Source organism: Danio aesculapii, chromosome 7, assembly GCF_903798145.1.
Source record: "Danio aesculapii chromosome 7, fDanAes4.1, whole genome shotgun sequence".
NCBI classification, from domain to species: Eukaryota; Metazoa; Chordata; class Actinopteri; order Cypriniformes; family Danionidae; genus Danio; species Danio aesculapii.
Window position 1 is genome coordinate 52060700 of NC_079441.1, and position 24393 is coordinate 52085092.

Sequence of the window (24393 nt, forward strand, 5' to 3'; positions counted from 1 at the left end):
AAAATAAATAAATATAATGCCCGGACAACTCTGTTTGGCTACTTGAAAGCTACATGAAATTTCTGTTTAGGAAGGCAGTACTGGCACTTTTATTTAAGCAGATGTCTAAACATAGATGTCCACTGACAGCCCAAATTTAGCCTTGTTTTAGCCAAGACGTCTAAGAATAGCCCAATGTCATCAAACACAGGAATAAATATTCACTGGCCACTTTATTTGTTCAACTGCTCAACGCAAATTTCTAATCAGCCAATCACATGTCAGCAACTCAATGCATTTAGGCATGTAAACATGGTCATGAAGATCTGCTGCAGTTCAAACTAAGCATCAGAATGGGGAAGAAAGGTGATTTAAGTGACTTTGTACGTGGCATGGTTGTTGGTGCCAGACGGGCTGCTCTGAGTATTTCAGGAACTGCTGATCTACTGGGATTTTCACGCACAACCATCTCTGTAGTTTACAGAGAATGGTCTGAAGTTCCAGCAGTTCTGTGAAAGAAAATGCCTTGATGTCAGAAGAGAATGGCCAGACTGGGTTGAGCTGATTGAACGGCAACAGTGACTCAAATAACCACTAGTTACACCCGAGATATGCAGAAGAGCATCTCTGAAAGCACAACACATCCAACCTTGAGGCAGATAGGCTACAGCAGCAGAAGACCAGACCGGGTGCCACTCCTGTCAGCTAAGAACAGGAAACTGAGGCTACAATTTGCACAGGCTCACCAAAATTGGACAATAGAAGATTGGAAAAACGTGGCCTGGTCTGATGAGTCTTGATTTCTGCTGTGACATTCAGATGGTAGTGTCAGAATTTGGTATCAACAACATGAAAGGATGGATCTATCCTGCCTTGTATCAAAGGTTCATGCTGCTGGTGGTGGTGAAATGGTGTGGGGGATATTTTCTTGGAACACTTTGGCCCCATTGATACCAATTGAGCATCGTGTCATCACCACAGCGTACCTGAGTATTGTTGCTGACCATGTCCATCCCTTCATGACCACAGTGTACCCATCTTCTGAAGGCTACTTACAGCAGCATAAAGCGCCATGTCATAAAGCACAAATAATCTCAGACTGGTTTCTTGAACATGACAATGAATTTACTGTACTCAAATGGCCTCCACGGTCACCAGAATTCAATCCAATAAAGCACCTTTGGGATGTGGTGGAAGGGATTTCCTTATGATGGATTCATTATGATGTGTATCGATGTATGTATGAAATTCACCAGTCATAGACTTGAACACGGGGACATAGTGTACAATTTAATTGGATAACTGCAACCTAGCGTGAAATGTGCAATATTCGTGCAATACTGACAGTGGTAATAAATACAAATGGATATGTAATTTCAAGCATATAACATGTAGCTATGACATGACACATGAGTTTTGAACCCATATAAGGCACATCCACATGACCTCCCATTGTTTTTTTCTTCCTGAGTCCGTCACAATCTTCATATACACAGTGAGGAAGCTGGACTGCTTTAAACAGGTACGAAAGGCAGAGGATGCAGTGGCAGCTCCCTTATAAACGTGCCACATCACATTAGCATGGGTAATGAAGACACCAAGGGTGCTAACTGAAGAACAATGATTATCAACCGAAATACTGTTAGCCATTGATATCCATAGCAGGAAAAAATATAGTATGGATGTCAATGGTTTCCAACAATTCTTCAAAATATCATTTGTGTTCAACAAGAGTAAACTCTCTCCTCTGAACAATTATTTAAAGTGCCACTATTATGGATTTTCGAAAATTACATTTCATGCTGTGTAACAGCTCTAAGTGCATGAAAACGTCCACCTAAGTTGTAAATCTAAAAGTGCACCCTATATAAAGTCCTTGACTCAAAAAGCAAGAGTTGACAGAGTTGTTGATGTAAATCGTCATCCATTTGAATTGTTGTTTCATATGGAAGCCTGTCCCCGCCACTGAATAAAAAATGTTTATTGTGACTTTTTAAGTCAGGTCTCTGAATTCTTCAGACTTTATATATCAGAATTGTGACTTTTTATCAAAGAATTCAGACTTAAAAAGTCACAATAACTTAGTTTTATTATTATTATTCAGTGGCAGAAATGGGTTTTCATAGTTTTGTCATGACGTCTGAACGAAACATTGCCCGCCCACTTCTTGCACATCCAGACCCAGGAAATCTTGAACCCCTCTCCCACAACCACTGTATCGGATTGCGGGGAATAGGATTGCATTATGGTGCAAAGATGTTGTGCTTTGCTCTGTGAGGGAAAATCTTTTTTTTTTTTTTTACTCCCTAAAGATGAGGCTGGGTCATTTTGCACAACAACACCACAGTATAGCCCCAACCTTGTGTTAACTGTCATTAAACTGATCACTGCTACAGTAACCTACAATGTGGGATTTATTAGCCGTTTGTTATTATAGGAGGGAACAGCATTAGATGTACTTGCGACTTTGTTAGTACCCTGTTTTTCGTATGTTTTTTTCTAATCAGCTTCTTCTTCCTACGAACCATAACCTGTATGTGTGATTAAAATGGTTGCCGTGTTCTCTGTAGTATCCAAAATATGTGTTTAGTTCTGTGAGCTCTGCACAGCTTGTAGGCTTCTGGTTAACCGGTGAAAGCAAGTTTCACACCGGACACGGAAAGCACTGCGCTACGAAACACATTGATATCGATTGCTTGAACTTGTTAACTAAGGCTCTCATGCAGCAGAATGCTGTACACCAATCACAACAAACAGTCATCGGACCAATCACTGCACATGGACCCTTTTGAGATGACTGTTATGACGCGTTTAATGGTCATTATAATCTTAAATCCTTGAAAGTTTTAAATATTAATATATATTTTTTTAACTTATGAACATTTATATGTATTCATGAATGTATTATAGACCATTTTGAGGGATGCAAACAAAAACAATGATCCCAACGTACTTTCTGTTTCACATTTTTAAATTCTATAGCTTCCGAAAATCCAAAAAGTCAAATGTTGATAATGTTATGACAGCTATTTTAACATTAAGTTATGACTGAATTGCCTTTTGTTACAGTTATGAAATAGTTTGATAACAAGCAGGAAATGTTCATGGGCCAATGACATCACCACATTGAAATGGTCTATATCATCTATACCCTTGTACGCTAGTCGAGGTGTTTCTAATGCAGTGTCCATGGACAGGACAGTAAATTTGATGTTGTTCTATCTTCTGGCTGCTGGTATCAGTCTCAAACATTTATTTTCTCTATATCTGAAAGTCTTGATAACACCATCGTGGAGATTTTCTTTTATTATTTCAGCAACTGGGATTGTAAAAAAATGCTTTGTTGTACTCTTCCATTCACTGCACTCTAAGTTTACCAACTAAGACGAATTCCGCTACTGAGAAATCTGGAGATGTAAATGGGTCCATTATTGTCACACAAAGGAGAAGTTTGGAAAAATTTATCACCAAACATATTAAATAGAAGTTGTTGGGACAATACGGTAAAAATAAGTGTATTTTATAACACAATGAAAGTGTTTTTGACCTTTCATGCATTTCAGCCTGTTGTTATGGATGCCCTAGATCAAAATATTAATATTTTATAATCCATAATAGAGGCACTTTAAGAACTATTTCATAAGCTCTGATGGGAAATTAAGGCAATTCTTTCCTTAGTGTAATTCTAGTAAACGTTTTGCTGAGCTCAATCAGCCTTGGTGTCTTTTTGCATTGCTTGCTATACTAAGTAGAAGAAAACTGCTTACTGTGTATAAAGCTAATACCACAGACATTCAGTGCTTAACGTGAATACAGGAGGAAAACAAAGAATAAATAAAATAAATAATAGCAGAAACAAAACTTTCCAAATCCTCTAATAGAAGAACCTAACAGAAAACGCTAAACGAAGTGCTCAAAGAGATTATATAAATACTGGCTGGGTGGATTATTCGATTCAGTGCTCATATTGTTCTGCCTGTGTGATATCAATAACTACAAGACTGTAGCATGTGCCCATTACATTATGGGTGCAGTTAAAATGCTACGTGACCATCTTTCAGCTTCTTATGAGTATGAGGCGTTCGGAATGGAATACTAGAGTACTTCCTTGTAGTATGTTAAAAATAGTATGCAAAGTACATTGCATGTTTTAAAAAAGTGTATCCAATTGCCAGCACAAATACTTGGCATTCCCATTTTGTTCAGTTGGATCAATCAAGAGAAAAAAGCAGTATTTCAGTTCAGCACTGGAAAGAGAAGATCAAGTTTTGCTCATTGCATTACAGTACTTAACACAGTACTGTGATTGTATATTGCACAATTTGGCTTGTTGTACTACACCATGTATTATGAAATTTAGCATGTCAGTACACGGTATACTACAAATCTGGTATGAGTATGGTAGTATGCTATTCCGAACATACCTTACGTATGCGAGAATCCAAAAACAAACATGTCTGCCATGCCTGAGAGTCATATGGTTTTACAAAACAGACAATCATTGTATTTGTAAACAGACTTGCCGAGTAATATGGCACTTGATGTAGCAAATTACTACATCAGTCATTGGACACAACCATGCTGTATTTAATACTGATCATCATGGATCATGCCTTCGATAAATAAAAAAAAATTAATAAAACCCAAGATAAAATCAACTTGATGTTTTAAAAACCTTAGCTTTGCAGAGACCGTTGTGTTTTTGGCCTGGGTAAAATTATATATTAAAAAAGGCTTCTTTTTTTTTTGCAACAATGATGGTTTGTAAATGGAAGCCTAACACTAAATCTTCATGGAATGAGCTCTCGAAGCTCTGCATCACTTAGTTCATTCACTGTGACTATGTGGTCGAGGTGTTGAAGGTACCGTTCCTCGTCCTGCATGAAGTGTGGGATCCTGGTTCCATGTAGAACAGCCGAATGCCGAAGTCTCTCCACATCTTCATAAGAAACCTGAAAACAACCATTGCAGAAAGTGTTACATATATAGGTTTCTCAAAGAAATGGTTAATCAAAAAACTTGAATATTGCTTTAAATGATTATTTCAACCAAAAATGGAAATTCTGTTAGTAATTACTCACTCTCAAGTCACTCCAATCCACTAAGATGCATCTTCGAAACTCAAATTAATATATTTAAAATCAAATCTGAGAGCTTTCTGAACTTCCATAGACAGAAACGGTCTAGAGGTGTTGAAAGTCCAGAAGAAAAAAAAAACATTGGCAAAAACTGCACGATATTGGAAAATTTTTAATATTGCAATATTTTGTTTTTCTGCAGTATATTTTGTGATGATACAATTTCCCCAGATGATTAAATAAATGATTAGTTTTTTGGGGGAAAGAATTAATAATTTTAGATTAAATAGGATTATTCTACATAATATACTATTATATTATTACAGTTTTTCTCAGTGGCTTTGGTGCATTTCTCACAACACGATTTACATTTGCACAACAGTTAAGGCGTTTCTCAAAACAATTAGTGCAAACTGCAAAACCTAGTTGATAACCTGCAAAATTGTGTCATCTGCTAAAAACGAATAGCTCAATCCTCAAAAGCAAGTATTGATGTCAATGGAAGTGTCAGTGTCATCAAGATGAAAAGTCCTGCCACCATTGTTTATGAACAAGATAGTCAAATGGCTTTGTCCTGTTTTCATTATGACAGTTTACTCTCAATGTTTTCCAATGCAAAAAAGTCAGATTTTGGTGACATTTCCTGAAAATGCTCAAGACAGCACCAGATACCATTTGCACAGCCATTTGAAAACTACAGTAAAGTTAGACATTACTGCATTTAGTGAGGTATCTGAGTACAAGACACTGAATATGTATGTTTCACATTTTTACAGCATTTGCTCTTTGCTATTCTAATTTATTCACAGCATTGTGGGAAAGAATAAATACACCTTTATTTACAACAAACATACACTTCCTTTGAGTAGAGCTGTGCACAACTGTGAACAATATTGCAGTACCTATTGGAACTGAACCGACAACATACACAGGTCTGTAAATCATTCATGAAATTGTTCATTTTAGAAGACATTTTTAGGAAAAAAAGGATTTAAAATGTTTTATAAAATTAGCTTGACAGATTTTGACAACTAGTTCAACATTTTTGTATGCAATGACTCAAATACTGAAATAAGGGCTATTAGTTTAATATGGAATGACTATTCAGCATTCACAAGTTAATTTGGACTGACATGACATAAGCAAATGATAATGTTCTAAAACAGCAGAGAGTTGTATAAAAGCAATTGATGCATGTCCAAAAGCATTCGCAATTTGTTGAAAGGAATGAGAAACTGCTACTATGATGTGCACAAATGACTAATTGTTTTGAGAAATGCATTAACTGTTGTGCAAATGTAAATAGAGTTGTGAGAAAAGCACCAAAGCCACTGAGAAAAACTGTATAATAAATATTCCACAAACTAACCAAATTAAATGGATAGATAAATACAAAAGAGCAAAGATGCAAATGAAATAAATGGCTTTTCTGGTTTTCTGAGAAGTTGTATAGTATTCAGACACAAAACTTGAATAAATAAAGGCAAAATATATTCTTCCCCATGCATATAATAATTAATTATAAATAATCTGTGTAATCTACAGCTGCAAATGTTAGAATTTCCTGGGCTTTTAAGCTCTCTTGAAATGCTTAATTAATAATCACAGGTCTAAAAACATGCAAATGATAAACTTTCACTACATTATGGATAAACTTTGCAATGACAAACTATTGTACCTGTTCACTATAATCATGACTGGACATTGCACATTCTTCGATGTGACTATTGCGGATGTGTACATTGCGATATCGAGGCTAAAACGATATATTGTGCAATTGGAATATTGTCAAGCTATGTGAATCCCCTTGTGTGCACATACAATTAAAATAACAACTTTATTCTCCTAAACAAAGCACAGATGCAACAAAGGTAATACTTCAGAGGTGTGACACATGAACGTGCACAAACTATACTGACACTGAGGAGAAGAAATCGTTAAATAAATTCATTATTATTGTTTTATTTTTGCAGCAAAGGATCTCGTAGCTTGATAATTGATACTTTTGTTTGTGGAAAACAAAATGAATCATAATCGATTTTGTTCGCCTTTATCTTCTCTCCCACATCTGATCAGGGTGCACGTTTACGATGAGCAACACGCTAGAAAAAGTGCTCATGGAGATCTGTATGAATACAGTTGAACTACTTAAGTCACATGGAAGCCTTTTCTAGACTCTGTTTACCTTTGCTGTCTATCGAGGATGAAAGAGTTCTCAGATTTCTTCTAAAATATCTTAATTTGAACAATGAATGAACATCTCAGAGGATAGGAACAACATGAGTGTGAGTAATTGATAACAGATTAAAAATTTTAGGGTGAATAATCCTTTAAAATCAGTTCGCATTAATAGAACCTGCCTTGCCAAGAGCAGTTAATATCTTAAAATCAATGTTTCTCCTGTGGCGTAAAATCCTTAAAATCCCATCAAGGTAGACTTGATCCTTACTGAAGCAACCTGTACACACACATTTGCAGAAATAAAACATTACACCTATAGAGTATCAATATGAACAGCCAAAAATAATGTTTAACATTTTCTGTAGTGCTATCTAACAAGTTAACATAGTTAGTCCCTTTGTGAAAACTAACAAGGATTTTATTATACTGTAACTGTAATTCAATAACCATGTGTATTTGGCATATTGATTGCCGTTTGTATATATCTATGCTTTTACTACAAATACCACGGTTAAAATGTGATTAGTACAGTAAATGGTTAGTTACTATGGCATTTTAAAGCTATAGTTAATTTTCATACATAAATGCTAACATTTTGTCATGTTGTTAGCATGGTAGCCTACTAACATGTTTTGAAATTACTAGCATGTTTTACCTCTTTGCTGACACACAGATGGCATGTTTTAATAAGCTTTATTATAATTTTATTATAAGATTTAATGTAATTAAAGTAACTATACTTTGTTGCTAACATAGTTTTTATATATTGCTAGCCTATTTGTAGCATTTTAAATGCATTACTAATGCATACCATGTCACTAACACATTTGTTTGTTTTATTTTGCTAGCATATTACATAGAGGGTGGGTCGCAATTAGCTTATTAGTTGACGCTAGATGCTAGGTTTGTTACTTAGACAAATAGATTTGAATTAGAAAATGTAGGTTTTAACATTACTAGCATATTTACTTTTTCTGCTCACACACAGGTAGCATGTTTTAATCTGCTAACATTATACCAATTCTTAACAAAGTATTAACATTTTTATCAGTACTAGCATGCTTTACTACTTTGCTAACACACAGATAGCATGTTTTAATAGTTAATAGCATGCTGCTAACGTTACCATATTGTTTTATTATAAAGTTTAGTGTAAATAAATTATATCTTGTTGCTAACATATTTCTTTTACATTGCTAGCCTGTTAGTAACATTTAAACACATTACTAATATATTTAACGTGTAGCATGTTGCTAACATGTTTTATTTTTATTTTGTCAGCATATTTCAGACAGGGTGTCTCAACTAGCTCTCCAGTTATTAGTCTATGCTAGATGCTAGGTTTGTTACTTCGATAGATAGATTAGAAATTAGAAAATGTATTAGAAAACAGTTTTAACATTACTAGCATATTTTACTACTTTACTAACACACAGGTAGCATGTTCTAATATGCTAACATTTAATCAATTTTTAACAAAGTAGTAGCATGTTTACTTTGCTAAAACACAAATGGCATATTTTTATAAGCTGATAGCATGGTGCTAATGTTACCAAATGGTGTTTTATTTTAAGATTTAATGTAACTAAAGTAATATTATCTTGTTGCTAACATATTTCTTTCACATTGCTAGCCTGTTTTCTACTAACGTGTTTAACGCATAGCATGTTGCTAACATGTTTGTTTATTTTGCCAACAAATTACAGACAGGGTGTCTCAATTAGCTCTCCAGTTATTGGTCTATGCTAGATGCAAGGTTTGTTGCTTAGAAAGATGGATTACAACTAGACCGATAGAATTAGACAATTAGAAAATGGAGACTAATAATAATAGTAGTTAGTACATATGGTGTAGTAGACCAGAATGTTGACTTTCTTAAAGTAACATAATAATATAACATTTTACTTATTAAAAATACCTATTTCTCAGTTGTAATTTTAGCAATTACTTCACCTGGTTTAGAGGTATCAGTTTGTCCCCGTTTGGCACGGAGGCAGTATTCCCAGCGTACAGCAGGATCCTGGACAAAGCGAGCGATATGGCTGAACAGTTGGCTAAAGCTCATGTTTGTGGCATGGTATACAGTGTAATAAAGCAGAGCGGCTCTCCACAGGAAGGGCTGCTTCCGAAGCAACACACTGTGAAGACTAGCGAGCCCCTCTTCGGTCGGATTAGCTGGTTTCAGTCCAAACTGCTTTCTCCCAACAGAAGTGGCCCACGGCTGCATGCTGTTATTCACACCCCGTAAGTAATGTGTGCCTGCCAGTGAAAGTCAGAAAATTGCTGAAAGGGTGGGTTTTATTAGACAAAGGACTGTAATATCAACTGCATTCAACCATAATGACAATAAAATATTGCTTGGGTAGTAGGATCAATAGCAGTGCATCTTAGCAAGGTGTGTCCAAATGAATTACTTCGTCTGATTACTCCAAATGTGATGAATAAATAAGACTGAATTAATATATCATGGAGTGCTTCAGGAATAACATATACACAAAGGTCTTGAACAAGCTTATAACTCTATGACGCCAACAGCTTTTGTTCCTTTTCACACTAATAATATTTGTAGTCATATTTTTGACTAATAAAAATTTATTTTTGTGCAGTTTTTTGCACAATAATAAATATCACAAAACATTTTAGTGTGTCTATGATTCATAGTTGAATATGACTACATGATATGTACGTCTTGATCCACCTTTTCGTGGATGTGTACAAGAAGGATGTGTATCTGAAACGTACAACAAAACATATCCTAAGCAATGTATTTCAGATTAGCAAAAAATGTATTCGGTGCCCTCTAGTGGATTTGTCTTCTGAAATGTGCAACAAAACATACCTAGAGCAACATAATTTACTGTACATTTTGTAAAAATTTAGGCTTAGGAACGCATTTCCTATGAGCCCAGGTTGCATTTTTTTAAACCCTTGAATTTTGTTGAAACCCAAATAGTACTTATGATGTACTCGGTCAAAAATAACTTTTTTTTTTTCTTTTTAAATCGCTTGTTAGGCTACCTTCACCAAATATTACATTATTTTTGCAAGCCTTCTTGCTTCCATTTAGGACAGCTTTTGTATTCTTTTTGTATTTTGGTTTTGTATTATGATAACTGTTCACGTCCTTTTTTGCGATTTTCCAGAACACGTTTGGTGCTGTTGAGGTGGGCTTGGTTTGGCTGAGGTTATGGTTTGGTTTATAAAACTAGGATTAACAGTGTACTGACAGAGATACAAATACAATAAATATTTTATTACAAATACAAAGTAAAACTTGTTCAAAAAGTACATTGTATCAAATGCTAACTACGCAACTCCACGACATTGTACTGTCCTATTCGCTGGATTTCTTTTGTATCTGTGAGACATGGCACTGCCCAAATGACTTCATAAACTTAAACTTAAGCACTCCACCGAGATATACATATATATTGAGAAGCCACGTCATAATGGCAGGGGTGGTGATCTCGCTGTCATCTACAGAGCGGATATACCTGTCACGCAAATTGCGGTTCCCTGTGCATCCTTATTTGAGTGTATTGCCTTTAAAATGAATGGTGCTTCTCCCGTTCTTACTGTCCTCATATATCGACCTCCAAAACCAAATCCTCAGTTTTTCTCTAAACTTTCAGAGGTACTTACATCTCTCAGCTCTGTCTCCTCAGCAATGATTCTTACAGGAGACATTAATATTCATGTGGATAAAAACAGCAAAACCTCAACAATCGAATTTATGGATACAATTGACTGTTTTAACATGATCCAGCACATGACATTTCCCACCCATAATAAAGGACATACACTTGACTTAGTATGTTCTACCGGGGCTGACACTGACCATAAGCTCCTCACTTTTAACTTAAATGTATCACCTTTTAGACGAGCTCAAAAAAGGGTCACGAGTTTTAGAAATGTCAAGAATATTAATTTTAACACTCTATCTTCTCAGATCTCAGAGCACACTACAGTTGAAACTGTTGATCACTATAATTTTGTCTTGCCATCTGCTCTGGACATTTTAGCCCCTAAGAAAGAGCGTGTGGTTTCTTTTCATAATGCGTGTCCCTGGTACACTACTGAGCTCAGAGCTCTCAAGGTGAAAGGCAGACAGCTTGAACGTCAGTATTTGAAATCAGGTCGAACTGTTCACAAGCTTACTGTATGTTTGATGATCATTTAAATCAATACTCTCCTGCACTCAAAGCAGCAAGAACAAACCACTACTCATCTATCATCAGGGATGGTGCCGCAAACCCCAATAGGATTTTTAAGACTACCAGCTGCATTCTTGCACCAGTTAAACCACCAGTTGATTCCTCTGTGCAAAGAATGTAATGTAAGTTCCTCAACTATTTTACAGAAAAAATTGACAACATTTACAAGTCTATCAATTCCAACTGTTCCCCTGAAATCCCAGAAATCCACCCACTTAGCTTGCCTGAAACTACTTTCTCCAGTTTTAACATAGTCACTACTGACATTATCTTGAAAATAGTGAATCCAATGAACACAACAACTTGCATTCTCGACCCAATCCCAACAGGCCTTCAAATGAACACACACATGAACTATAGGTTAAACACAGCCATCAGGTGTGCACACACACTGCTGCGAAACTGTAGACACACCAATCAACTGGAACCACAATAAAAAAGCAATAGATATAAATATTACTCTTTAATAAATGTGTTTACAGTGGTATAGCTAAGAATATTACTCTTCAATAAACATGTTTACAGTAGTACAGCTATAAATATTACTCTACGATAAACATGTTTACAGTAGTATAGCTATGAATATTTCTCTTCGATAAACATGTTTACAGTGGTACAGCTATGAATATTACTCTTCAATAAACATGTTTACAGTAGTACAGTTATGAATATTACTCTTCAATAAACATGTTTACAGTAGTACAGCTATGAATATTACTCTTCAATAAATGTGTTTACAGTGGTATAGCTATGAATATTACTCTTCAATAAACGTGTTTACAGTAGTACAGCTATAAATATTACTATTCGATAAACATGTTTACAGTAGTATAGCTATTAATATTACTCTTCGATAAACATGTTTACAGTAGTATAGCTATTAATATTACTCTTCGATAAACATGTTTACAGTAGTATAGCTATTAATATTACTCTTCAATAAACGTGTTTACGGTAGTATAGCTATGAATATTACTCTTCGATAAACATGTTTACAGTAGTACAGCTATAAATATTACTCTTCGATAAACATGTTTACAGTAGTATAGCTATTAATATTACTCTTCGATAAACATGTTTACAGTAGTACAGCTATGAATATTACTCTTCAATAAACATGTTTACAGTAGTACAGCTATGAATATTTCTCTTCGATAAACATGTTTACAGTAGTACAGCTATGAATATTTCTCTTCGATAAACATGTTTACAGTAGTACAGCTATGAATATTACTCTTAAATAAACATGTTTACAGTAGTATAGCTATTAATATTACTCTTCGATAAACATGTTTACAGTAGTACAGTTATGAATATTACTCTTCGATAAACATGTTTACAGTAGTACAGTTATGAATATTACTCTTCAATAAACATGTTTGATGTAGTACAGCTATGAATATTACTCTTCGTTAGACATGTTTAGAGTAGTACAGCTATGAATATTACTCTTCAATAAATGTGTTTACAGTGGTATAGCTATGAATATTACTCTTCAATAAACATGTTTACAGTAGTACAGCTATGAATATTACTCTTCAATAAATGTGTTTACAGTGGTATAGCTATGAATATTACTCTTCAATAAACATGTTTACAGTAGTACAGCTATGAATATTACTCTTAAATAAACATGTTTACAGTAGTACAGCTATGAATATTACTCTTCGTTAAACATGTTTACTGTAGTACAGCTATGAATATTACTCTTCGATAAACATGATTACAGTAGTACAGCTATGAATATTATTCTTCGATAAACATGTTTACAGTAGAACAGCTATGAATATTACTCTTAAATAAACATGTTTACAGTAGTACAGCTATGAATATTACTCTTCGATAAACATGTTTACAGTGGTATAGCTATGAATATTACTCTTCAATAAACATGTTTACAGTAGTACAGCTATGAATATTACTCTTAAATAAACATGTTTACAGTAGTACAGCTATGAATATTACTCTTCGATAAACATGTTTACAGTAGTATAGCTATTAATATTACTCTTCGATAAACATGATTACAGTAGTACAGCTATGAATATTACTCTTCGTTAAACAATTCTGAACCCTGATTGTATCAGTATTAGTCAGTTAGAAATTATACGAGTGCTTAAGATTGATCACCGCAGTGTGTAAATGAAGCAAGCAGATTTATATTGAATGAAACGTGTGTGTTCTGTACGGTGTCAAAATTGTGTTTTGTTATAATGTTGTAAAGTTTTGAATGAAGTGTTCCATTTTGCAAAAGATCTGATGTGTTCTGCTGTTGGTGTGTGTGGATGTGGAAATTGTGTGCAGTGTTTTGACAAAATGAGCCTTTATTTCAAAATTGTGCTTAACCAATCAGAAAAAAACTGTAAATGAACCATTTGGTACAAATCACTTGTTATGTACATACTGTACATTGTACTTCTGTTTTAAATATTATCTGCATATAATTAAGATTGATTTAAAATTGATTACCGCTGTGTAAATGAAGCAAGCAGATTTATATTGAATGAAGTGTGTGTGTTCTGTACGGAGTCAAAATTGTGTTTTGTTATAATGTTGTATCTTTAACTAATGTCTGTAATTACATTTATAATTTCACTAATTACCCTAACACCTTAACCCACACTTAAACCAACCCATACCACCAATCCTGTCCCTAACCTTACCCATATTGCACCTCAATAGCACCACAAGTGTTGTGCAATGAACATAATAAGTACATTGTACTTATTTTTAATGCAAGCATCTACACAGTCATTAAAGCCATTTAAAACAAAGTGGGACCCTACATTGTAATTTAAGACAATTACAATGTTGGTCCAAATATTGTAAATTTTTCACTTTTAACTTCTGGCAAACTTATCAAAGCTTCCAAATTCATAAAAGTCGCCTCAATTGTTAAAACCATAATAATACTAGACTTGCAGGAAATATAAGCTTTTTTTTCCCCATAATCAAAAAGCCCCTGAAGAAATCTTATTTGGGTTTTGCTCTAGGAACCAGTATAATGCAAACTTTCGGGATGCACTGCAAAAATACATCATCACTCTAGTGCTCTATTAAATCAAGCAAAACCAAATAGATTACAAATGAAAAACTGACTAAATGTCCAGTCGTCACAGTCAGACTGGTAAGGACAAAACCTTTACAAGTCTGATCAAGTAGTAGTGTTTGACATAGTAGTTTGAAGTTTGTTAAAGTTCATACCGATCTCGTGTCTTAGCATGCCCTCAAGCCAGTGCTGACGTGCTCCTGACAGGTTAATGGTTAGTGTTGGTCGACAACGCTCCACCATCATTACCGCCTGGGACAGAAGCTCATCAGAGAGACTTACAACCACCTGGTGACAGAATCTGAAATGACTATTCGGTCATTAGTCAAAATATTAATACACAAACTCTTAAAGGAGTACTCCTCGTTTATTCGAAATAGGCTTATTTTACTCTCATAAGCTCATTTTACAACTTCCCTAGAGCAAAACAGTCGAGTTTTACCATTTTTGAAACCAATCAGAAGATATCCAGGTCTGGCGGCAGCACTTTTAGCTTAGCTTAGCATAAATCATTGAATTGAATTAAACCATTAGCATCTTGCTCAAAGATTAAAAAACATAAATCTCAATATTTTTTCTATGTAAAGATTTTGTAGTTACATCATGTACTAAGACTGACACAATGTTACAATTTTCTAAGTCAGTATTGCTAGGAACTATACTCTTAATAATAATGACATTACACAGAGCTGTTGCCTACACTCTCAGAAATAAAGGTACAAGAGGTGTCACTGGGGTGGTACCTTTTCAAAAGGTACATATTTGTACTTAAAGGGCATATATTGGTACCTCAAAATATATATTAGTACCTAAACATTTCAAGAGGTACATTTTTGTGCTTTTTAGGTACTGATATGTACCCTCAAGGTATTACTAAGGACCCTTTAAGTATAAACATGTACCTTTCGAAAAGGTACCACCCCAGTGACAGCTCTTTTACCTTTATTTCTGAGAGTGTAGTTTCCTAGCTGGGGACTGTTTCCAGGTTCTGCGTAATATCATTGTGCAAGCAGCAAGATCCTTGATTATTTCACCAGAATAAGAGTAGAGTTCCTAACCATGCTGACCTAGAAATTAGCAACTTTTTTTTTTTCTGTAAGTCATTGAAGGACAATAGTGAATAGTGAAGCTTTACATTGTAAATTATCAAAACATTTTTTTGTTGTAACATATTATAACATTTTTTTATTTTATTTTAATTGTCTAATCCAATACAATGATTTATGCTAAACTAAGCTAGAAGTGCAACTCTAGGGAAGTTGTAAAGAGTCAAATTAGCGGAGTGTTCCTTTAAACCAAGATATCCACACACCTCACCAACACAGCCCTCCTTCTGTAGGTACTTGCGTGTTGCTGCCCACACTTGACTCTTCGGTAGCAAGTTGCCCCCTGTGACCTCCTCAAAGTTTTCGTATGTCTCAAATTTCCTCAACACACACTCCATAATCCCAACCGCCTAGAAAAGGGCATGTGGAAAGACAAACAGAAATAGTTGTAAGACTTAACAAGCATTGTGGCTGTTCCAAATGGGTGATAAGGTAAATAAAAGGAAAACATTTTTGTATAATTTGTACAAAGAAGGATATAATAACAATTATATTAGGTTATTAATAATGTTTTTTTCCCTGAAAGTCTAAGGACTATTCATTCATTCATTAATTTTCCTTTAGCTTAGTCAATTGTTTATCAGGGGTCACCACAGTGCAATGAAATGCCATGTAATGACTTTTAATATGAAAACTTTATTGTTCTTATTTTTCTTCCATAAAGGTTTAGTTTGAGTATAAGGTTCTGTTGCACTTTAAAAATGTAAAAGCTGAAGTGCCTTTTTACTTAAAAATAAAAAAGTTTTCTAATTTTTAAAGGTGCTCATTATTGAAAATATGGGTATACCAAGGCATAGTCAAATAATAAAAAATCTGTATATGGAAAAGGGCATACTGTGAGACACCATGATTCCTCATTCTCATGTAAATTCCACGAGTGTAAAACCCCAGTGGACAACGGGCGAATCAGAAGACTGTGATGAAACTCACGGGCCACGCCCTCCGCATTTGCATGTATGACTAATTTGGGTCGTTCATCCGGACCTGACAAGCAGCCATGTCATCAAGCTCGGAGATCATTAAAAAAGCTCTGAGATCCTTAACATGATACGCACTCAGGTATCGGTTCAGTACTCAGTATCAGCCGATACCCTGAGCTCAGGTATCAGAATCGATATCAGGAAGGGAAAAAATTTAAAATAAATAAATAAAAATCGGAACATCCCTACTCTAAAGTTCACTAGAACAAAGCCAAATCCTTTCAACATAAATTATACCTGGGACAGAAAGAGGCTAGAACCCTCTTTGTACTTCTCCAAAACACTGACGGGCTCCGGGGAGGAGTATTCAAACTGGGGCTCATATTGATAGTCGGACTGAAAAAAGGTCTGACGCTCCTGCTCCAGGTTTACAGGACGCAGAGCCACAAGCAGACAAGGCCCGCGAGGTGTGGAAGGTGAAGGGAGTGAAGCGATACCCCTGGCAATATGAGGCAGGGAGGTTGCAGGTCTCATCTGAGCTCTTCCCGCACGTGGAGGTGTAGAGGAGATCATGGTGCACGTGCTCTCGCTCCGCCGAAGCCAGTTTCCTGGCCCCAAACTAAGGCTTGTGAGGCTTCTCATTGGTGGAGAAGGGCCACCGGTACGCCATGGCGGCTTCATGGTCTTCTGCACTGCAGGTTGTGTAGCCCGAACTCGCTGTGGTTTGATTTCCAGACTAAGTGGCCTTCGACACGGCGGCTGTTCTCCTTTATTTCTGCTTTCTGTCTTCTGGAGCCTTCTCTGAACTTGGGAACTGCTTTCCCCGGAGGTACAAGTTGGCACATGTGGCCCATTATGAGCTGCTTTTTCTCTTTGGGTGACACTGCTTGCCCTGGCTCTGACCGGTTTGGGTTTTTCTGGACTGGGCTCTGGTTCTAACATCTCTGACACATTGTTTGCGAGCCCTCCTCCATTAGCCTGCTCCATGCAGTTTTCACCCAGATCCAGCACCATCGCTACATCCACACCTCTGTCCACTGATGCTGCACACCTGAAGAGAAAAACACAACTCCAGTTCCACTGCACAATATGTTTATTAAAAAACCGATACAGTAAGCATGCAAAACCTTTCACACTGTACTTAAGCCTGGTTTATCCTTATTCTAAAAATACTTTTAACCCTTGTGCACTGTTCAAATTGACTACCCTTTTGTTATGTCTGGGATGAAAACATCCACTAAATTAAACTGCTGTAAAGATGCATCAGATACTTTTTTAAAAAGAAATTTGTTAATCAACCTCAGTCCTGATCAAAACTACTTAATTACTTAGAAAATTACAGGATTTTAATTGCCAAATTCATAAATGATGTAACTGATTTGGTGAAAAAAAAACTAAATTATGTATTTTTAATATAAAAAATAATTGTGGACTGGATTTTTTTTACCTTTTATCACAGTCTTGGACATAAGGCAAAACTGGAAAAGAACATTTCACACTTGTAATTTAGAAGCAGGGTTAAAACACTTTTCAGGTCACTTTCAGCATTTTTATCCATGTAAGTTTAGGTGTTTAATTTTAAGTTTCGGGGCTCAAGAATTTGCGTATGGTTTTTATTGGGTTTCATTGCCATTGTAACTGAAAAGTCTGTCATCATTTACTCACCCTTCACTTTTCACAAAACTGTTTGAGTTTCTGTCTTCTGTTTAACACAAAAAAGATATAAAAAAAAGCTGATAACCTACTATTTATTGTTCCTACTTCCTACTATGGGTTACAGGGTTCTAACATTTCTCAACCTCACCTAACCTAACTAAACTATATTTAAAAAACAGAAAAAAGCAACTCATAATGTTTTTAAACCATTTGAGAGCGAGTAAAAAGTGAGTATATTTTCATGTTTGGGTGAACTATTCCCTTATCCCTGCACAAAATGATTAGCGTTCCTGTCGACAAGTGATTTCACAGAATTATATTTGTCTTTGTTCCTTCAGGATAAAATTTCCTTTAGCTTGTCTCTAAATATGCTTTTTTTTATTTTACAAAACAAATTTTAAGGTAAATAGTATCAGCTCCCTTAAAAATATTCTTTTTTTAATTAGCTAAAGAATAAACAACTGTTTTACAATGACTTGCCTAATTAACCTTACTTGCCTAGTTAACCTAATTACACTAGTTAAGTATTTAAATTGCATGTTAAGCTGAATATTAATATCAGAAAAGCTGAAATTAAAATGCAATTATTTTAGTTAAATTGCAGAATAATTAAAATAGTATGTACTGTCATCAAAGCAAAGAAATTAGTTATGAAAAGTATCATGTTTCAAAACAATTTGTTCAAGATATGTTTGGACAATATCTAGCCAACTGGAACATATTTAAACAGCATTTTCTGTTATATTTCATCTGCAACAACAATGTGAACTTATATCATTATATGTCTGGACAACTTCTGAATGCATAATTATCCAAAGACCTGAGGAGATTTCTCTGCATGATAGACTCGTGAATCATAGCAAAGAAATTAGTTATTAAAAGTATTATGTTTAAAAACAATGTGTTCAAAAATATTCTCTCCGTTAAACAGCACTTGGTGAATACTTGACACAGAAACAAAATTTAACAGAAAGTCTATTAATTTTGACTTATTATTATACGAGATGCTAATCAGCATTAAACATTGTATTTAAATTAATAGAAATGTATACATTTAAATGGCCTTTAATATACAGTGCCTGTATAAAATCCTCAAATCCCTTTAAAAATAATTACTTTATTTGTCATACAGCCTGAAATCACATCACATTGCCAGTAGTTTTTTTTTGTAGCCTTCTCCTAACCTGTGCCTTTCTACTACTTTATCCTGAATGTCTTTTAAAAGCAGGCTTAATGTGCATAATGTGATTAAAGGTATAGATTTTCACAAGATATGATTGTTTATATCACCATAAAGCTTTTAATATAATTAAGCTTTCGTTTCGATCCAATATTAACAAGCGTAATAATTGCATGGAAATAGATTTATTTTTTCAATTAATCTCTAAAACTGTCGCTGCATCAGCAATATTTATTCCTGCCTTGTAAATTTTTTAAATTCATTTATTTTTGCTAACAATATCTCTTAATTTTAGTGAATTGCACCGTCAATCGCATGAGAAATTCATGCTCTCCATATTCCGTCTGATTAGCACACTCTCCAAAGTTTAATCAAAGCTGAGATCACAGCTTTGATTGAATGGTTGTGAAACTATTGATCTTGATTTCAAGAGTTTCCATTTACATACTGCTTGACGCTATTTGCAGGTTTTGCATGCTGTCCTGGGAGAGAACCCTGAGCTCTGAGATAATTGAGCTCAGGGCTCCCACCTGGTCATTTAGCATACAGCAGGCTCCGAGATCAAAGGAGGAAAAGGGAGTCAATCTAGGGCCATAAATACTTGCAAAATTAAAAAAGAAAACTTTGCAAACAAAAAATAAAGCATTAAGCAAAAAAAAATAAATGCAAATCTCCAAAATTCGCAAAGCAAAAATTACTAGTTTTTTTTTTGAGAAATAAAAATACATTTTACTAAGAAAAATAATCAACTGCCAATGAAAAATTAAGTTTTGAGAAATAAAAATGAAATTTGCAAACAAAAAAAGAACTGCAATTAAAAATCAAGCAGTGCAAACAAATTAAAATATTTGAAATAAAAAAAAACTACATATATATATATATATATATATATATATATATATATATATATATATATATATATATATATATATATATATATATAATTTTTATAGCATTGCCTTTACAAAACCCATCCAGTCAATTGCAATGCTCATTTTGATTAGCTTTTTAGTCAACTATGAGTTTGCGATGCTGTTTTCTCTTTACACTTTACGTTTCTGCGTGTTTCACTTTGTGGCTCTGATTTGACAAGGGGGCAGAGCCAAGGGAACTTGGGCATTTACAGCAGAACCTGCCTCCATTTAATCAACATCATCACCTGGAGAGTATCACCAAGGTGGTCTTACAGCCCAGTAGGTCCGGGCTTGCTGTAAACGCCCAAGTTCCCTTGTAACATTTGATTTTGTAGAGGCAATGCTATAAAAAATGTTTTGCAAATATATAAAGTTTTTTTATTATTATTATTGCAAATATTTTAGTTTGTTCTGCACTGCCTGATTTTTATTTGCAGTTCTTTATTTTTATTTGCAAAATAAATTTTTATTTCTCAAAAATTTACTTTTGCTTTGCGATTTTTGGAAATTTGCATTTCTTTTTGCTCAATACTTTATTTTTTTGTTTGAAAAGCTTTCTTTTATTTTCCAAGTATATATGGCCCTAGATTGACTACATAGACATTGGGTGGAAGAGAGGACTCTTCCGAAATGAAGATAAGGCAAGTAGGGTGAAATCTGTCTATTTATTGTAGGCTTAGATCAATCTGAATGGTTTATCACTGGATGAGAGACCAGCCATGATCAATCATATCACATGCTCCTCTCAAAATTATGCTGCATCTTAATTCACATACCATCCATAGTATTCAAATATAGGTCCCAAACCATGGTATGTTGAAAACAGTATGCCAAAGGTTCCCGGATGGTTCACTATTTCCAGTACAAACTCGAAGTGTAGAAGCGTAGATACTCTAACCGCTAATATTACCCACAATACATTGCACTTTGGACATTCATTTGTTTAGAACTACAAGCTCAGGTGAAAGGTATAAACAAACTATAAACTCGGTGGATGAGTGAGACCAACTGTCAAGTAGAGAGGCTTCTGTAAAGTTGTTTGAATGACTGTTAACTAATATCTAGCCCACTGGAATCTGCAACAACAATATGAACTTATATAAATATATAACTTCTGAATGCATAATTATCCGAAGACCTGAGGAGATTTCTCTGCATGAAAGACTCACAAATAGCAGATTAAACTGCTGCTGCTTCTCCAAAAATTTAGGTAATTAAATATGAAAGAAATGTGGATGATGTGTGGATGATTGACAGGGGACGTAACTAAGCAACATGATCTGTTAACAAGGAAGTAGTATGTCCCAAAGCTTGCATACTCTTCTGTTACACACTCAAAAGTATATACCTTTCCTTTGCAAAAAAAAGTACACACTTTAGGGCATAGTACAAGTATGTGAATTGGGACGCAGCACCAGTTTATAAAACTTCACTTAAACCAGGTTGGACTTGTTTGGTTTTGTCAACTCTAATTCTATTCTGAAACTTTGGGTTTGTTCAACTATCTTCGTTGAACTGGGAGCTATTAAACCCTGCTTCAGATCAGAGTCACCACTGCTTTTGCAAAGTTAACCCTGTACTGCTGTGCCAAAGTATTATAGAGATAGTTTACTGAAAAAAATAAAATGACCTTTTCATCTATTCTCATCATGTGGTTTTAACCCTTTGATGAGTTTCTTTCTTCTGTTGAACACAAAATAAGATATTTTAAAGAATGCTGGTTGCTGGGACCCATCGACTTCCATATTATCTGCTTTTGTGTTCAACAGAAAAAACTTAAACAGGTTTGAAACAAGTGATGGCGTTAACTATACCTTTGAGATTGAAACTATATGGTTTTATGGCTAAATGAACAGCAACAGATCAACTTCATGTGCGTATCCACATGTTTTTAGCAGTAATGAAAATACAACAATTTGCTTAAGTAGTATGTTTGGACAGAAATCGAGATAGAAAATGCAATAATTAGTGTGAAGAATCGATTGTTGTAGTTAAGAGGGTCAATTCAGGATAAGCTTAATAGTACATTCAGTAATATGTGGAGATATGAAACAGTACTAGAACATTTATAAAGCAATTGCATGCAGTATTCCTCCTTTCAATGACACTGCCAATGCAAATGTGGATAATAACACAGGGTTTAAGAATGTACAGTGTAAAAAAAAGCTATTTATGATTTATTTATGGCTGGATTTACTGTTTGTCATGGGTAAATTGTAAGCAATGTGAAATATGAAGCCATAAACCCAAAGATTCTGTTTACCTGTAAAACTGACACTAGAGTTATTCTCCACTTTAATATACATGCATTTGGCTGTCTCTTAAAGCAGTGTGCATGCAGCAATTCATTTCATATCAATTAAAAAATTAATCTGTCTTACAGCATGGCCAAAATGTATCGAAAATTGTACAATAAATAAATAAAAATTTAATTGAGAACATTGTAAAAATCTTCATAAAACTGCAATCCAGATAATGCTGAAGTAATAAAAAAAGAAAGCTGTTATTCTTCTTTAAAATTGTAAAATACAACAATACGGTCACACATTACAGTAAGGTTTCATTAGTTCATGTATTTATAACATGAAATAATAACGAAACATACTTGTACAGCATTTATTAACCATAGTTCAACATTTACTAATACATTATTACAATCCATATACATGCTTTTTAATATTATCTAATGCACTGTGAGTTAACATAAGGGACTTTCTACCAGAAACGTACATTTTCACTTATAAAAAATGCGACAGGGCATAACCTTTAAAAAAAATACCTTTAAAAAAAATAAATCATACAAAAACAACCATAAAATCATACAATTCAATGACAGAACGCATCCTTGATCACTGTCAGCTTCTCATCTATCAAATGATGTCACTTCCTCTGAGTCATAGCCTTAAAGGTGTATTGCACGCATTTTATGCTAAATTTAATGCAAATGTAACAGGACGGACAGAAACATGGGGACAATTGTAAAATTATTTGTAGAATTTATTTATAATTTCATGCTTTTAATCAATTGATGTGAATCATAACAACTTAAACTTGCTATTTCTGACGTTATTTTTTCACCCTAAATAATAATTTTTAGCAAAATAAAACTATTAAAGCTGTAGGTTCAATTGGACAAGGACAATAATAGAGTTTGTACATTTGTAAAGTGTTTTTAATAAAGAAAAAACAAACAAATCAGAGAACTAAATGAATGACATATTCCTTTACAGAACAACTCACAGAAATTAACCATCAGTCTACTTTAGACATTTTTGGGATCAAACACTTTTTATTCACTGTATTTATGTTTTTATTTCAGAGTCAGATAATGTACGTTTCTTGTAGAATATCCCATAAACTAACAATGAGCAATTTTATTTCCAATAACTAACTTTAGCAAATATGAATAAACAGTGCAATACATGTATTGATCATTGTTTGTTCGTGCTAGTAAATGCATTAACTAAGGTTAACTAATACAACTTCATTGTAAAATGTTACCAATAATATATAAACATACTGCATAATAACATTTACTAGAACTAGTGGGATACCATCCTGCCATTGAACAGATTAAGTAATTATGCAGAGACACGCATTTAAAAAGACCCTATCTATAAAACGACCATCTTTATATGTATTTTAATGTCATACAACGGCATTTATTCCATTAGTAATAATAACAGATCAACAGGAAATACTGTAAGTGTCTCTTTTTTCACGTTGGAATTTAAAAACAACAATTAAAATACACATTACAATAGAAATTGCAACAGGATTACACTGTCGTATTTCAGACTAACATGCTGAAATAAATAAAGTGAGATCTATTGTTTAAAATATGTCAGTGCATAATAGATGACATCAACAGGACTAACAAAGCACTGGTTATTCACCGCAAATCAAAGTACTTTAGGTTTAGTAAATCCAAACAGACACATACCACGCAGCGTTTATTTGCAGGGCAGATGAAGATACTTCAGTTCATGTTGGAATTCCGTCCATAATAACAACATCCGCTCTTCAGTTTCAGTTCAGTGGGTCAGACGGCTGATATGGAGGAATAACGGGACAGGAAACCGGGAATACTGGGAGTTTTGGATGGCAGGGATTGGA

At 34.4% G+C, this 24393-nt stretch overlaps 1 protein-coding gene across 1 annotated transcript; it reads right to left on the reverse strand.

Moving 5' to 3' along the window:
* Positions 1-1256: 1256 nt before the first annotated feature.
* Positions 1257-24393, reverse strand: kiaa0895l. Its single transcript, XM_056462144.1, has 7 exons — positions 24221-24393; positions 16825-17578; positions 15814-15957; positions 14657-14789; positions 9192-9497; positions 7418-7515; positions 1257-4931 (listed from the first exon to the last, which is right to left on the reverse strand). Exons 2-7 carry the CDS (start codon positions 17539-17541, stop codon positions 4770-4772), a joined length of 1560 nt encoding a protein of 519 aa, XP_056318119.1. The 5' UTR covers positions 17542-17578; positions 24221-24393; the 3' UTR covers positions 1257-4769.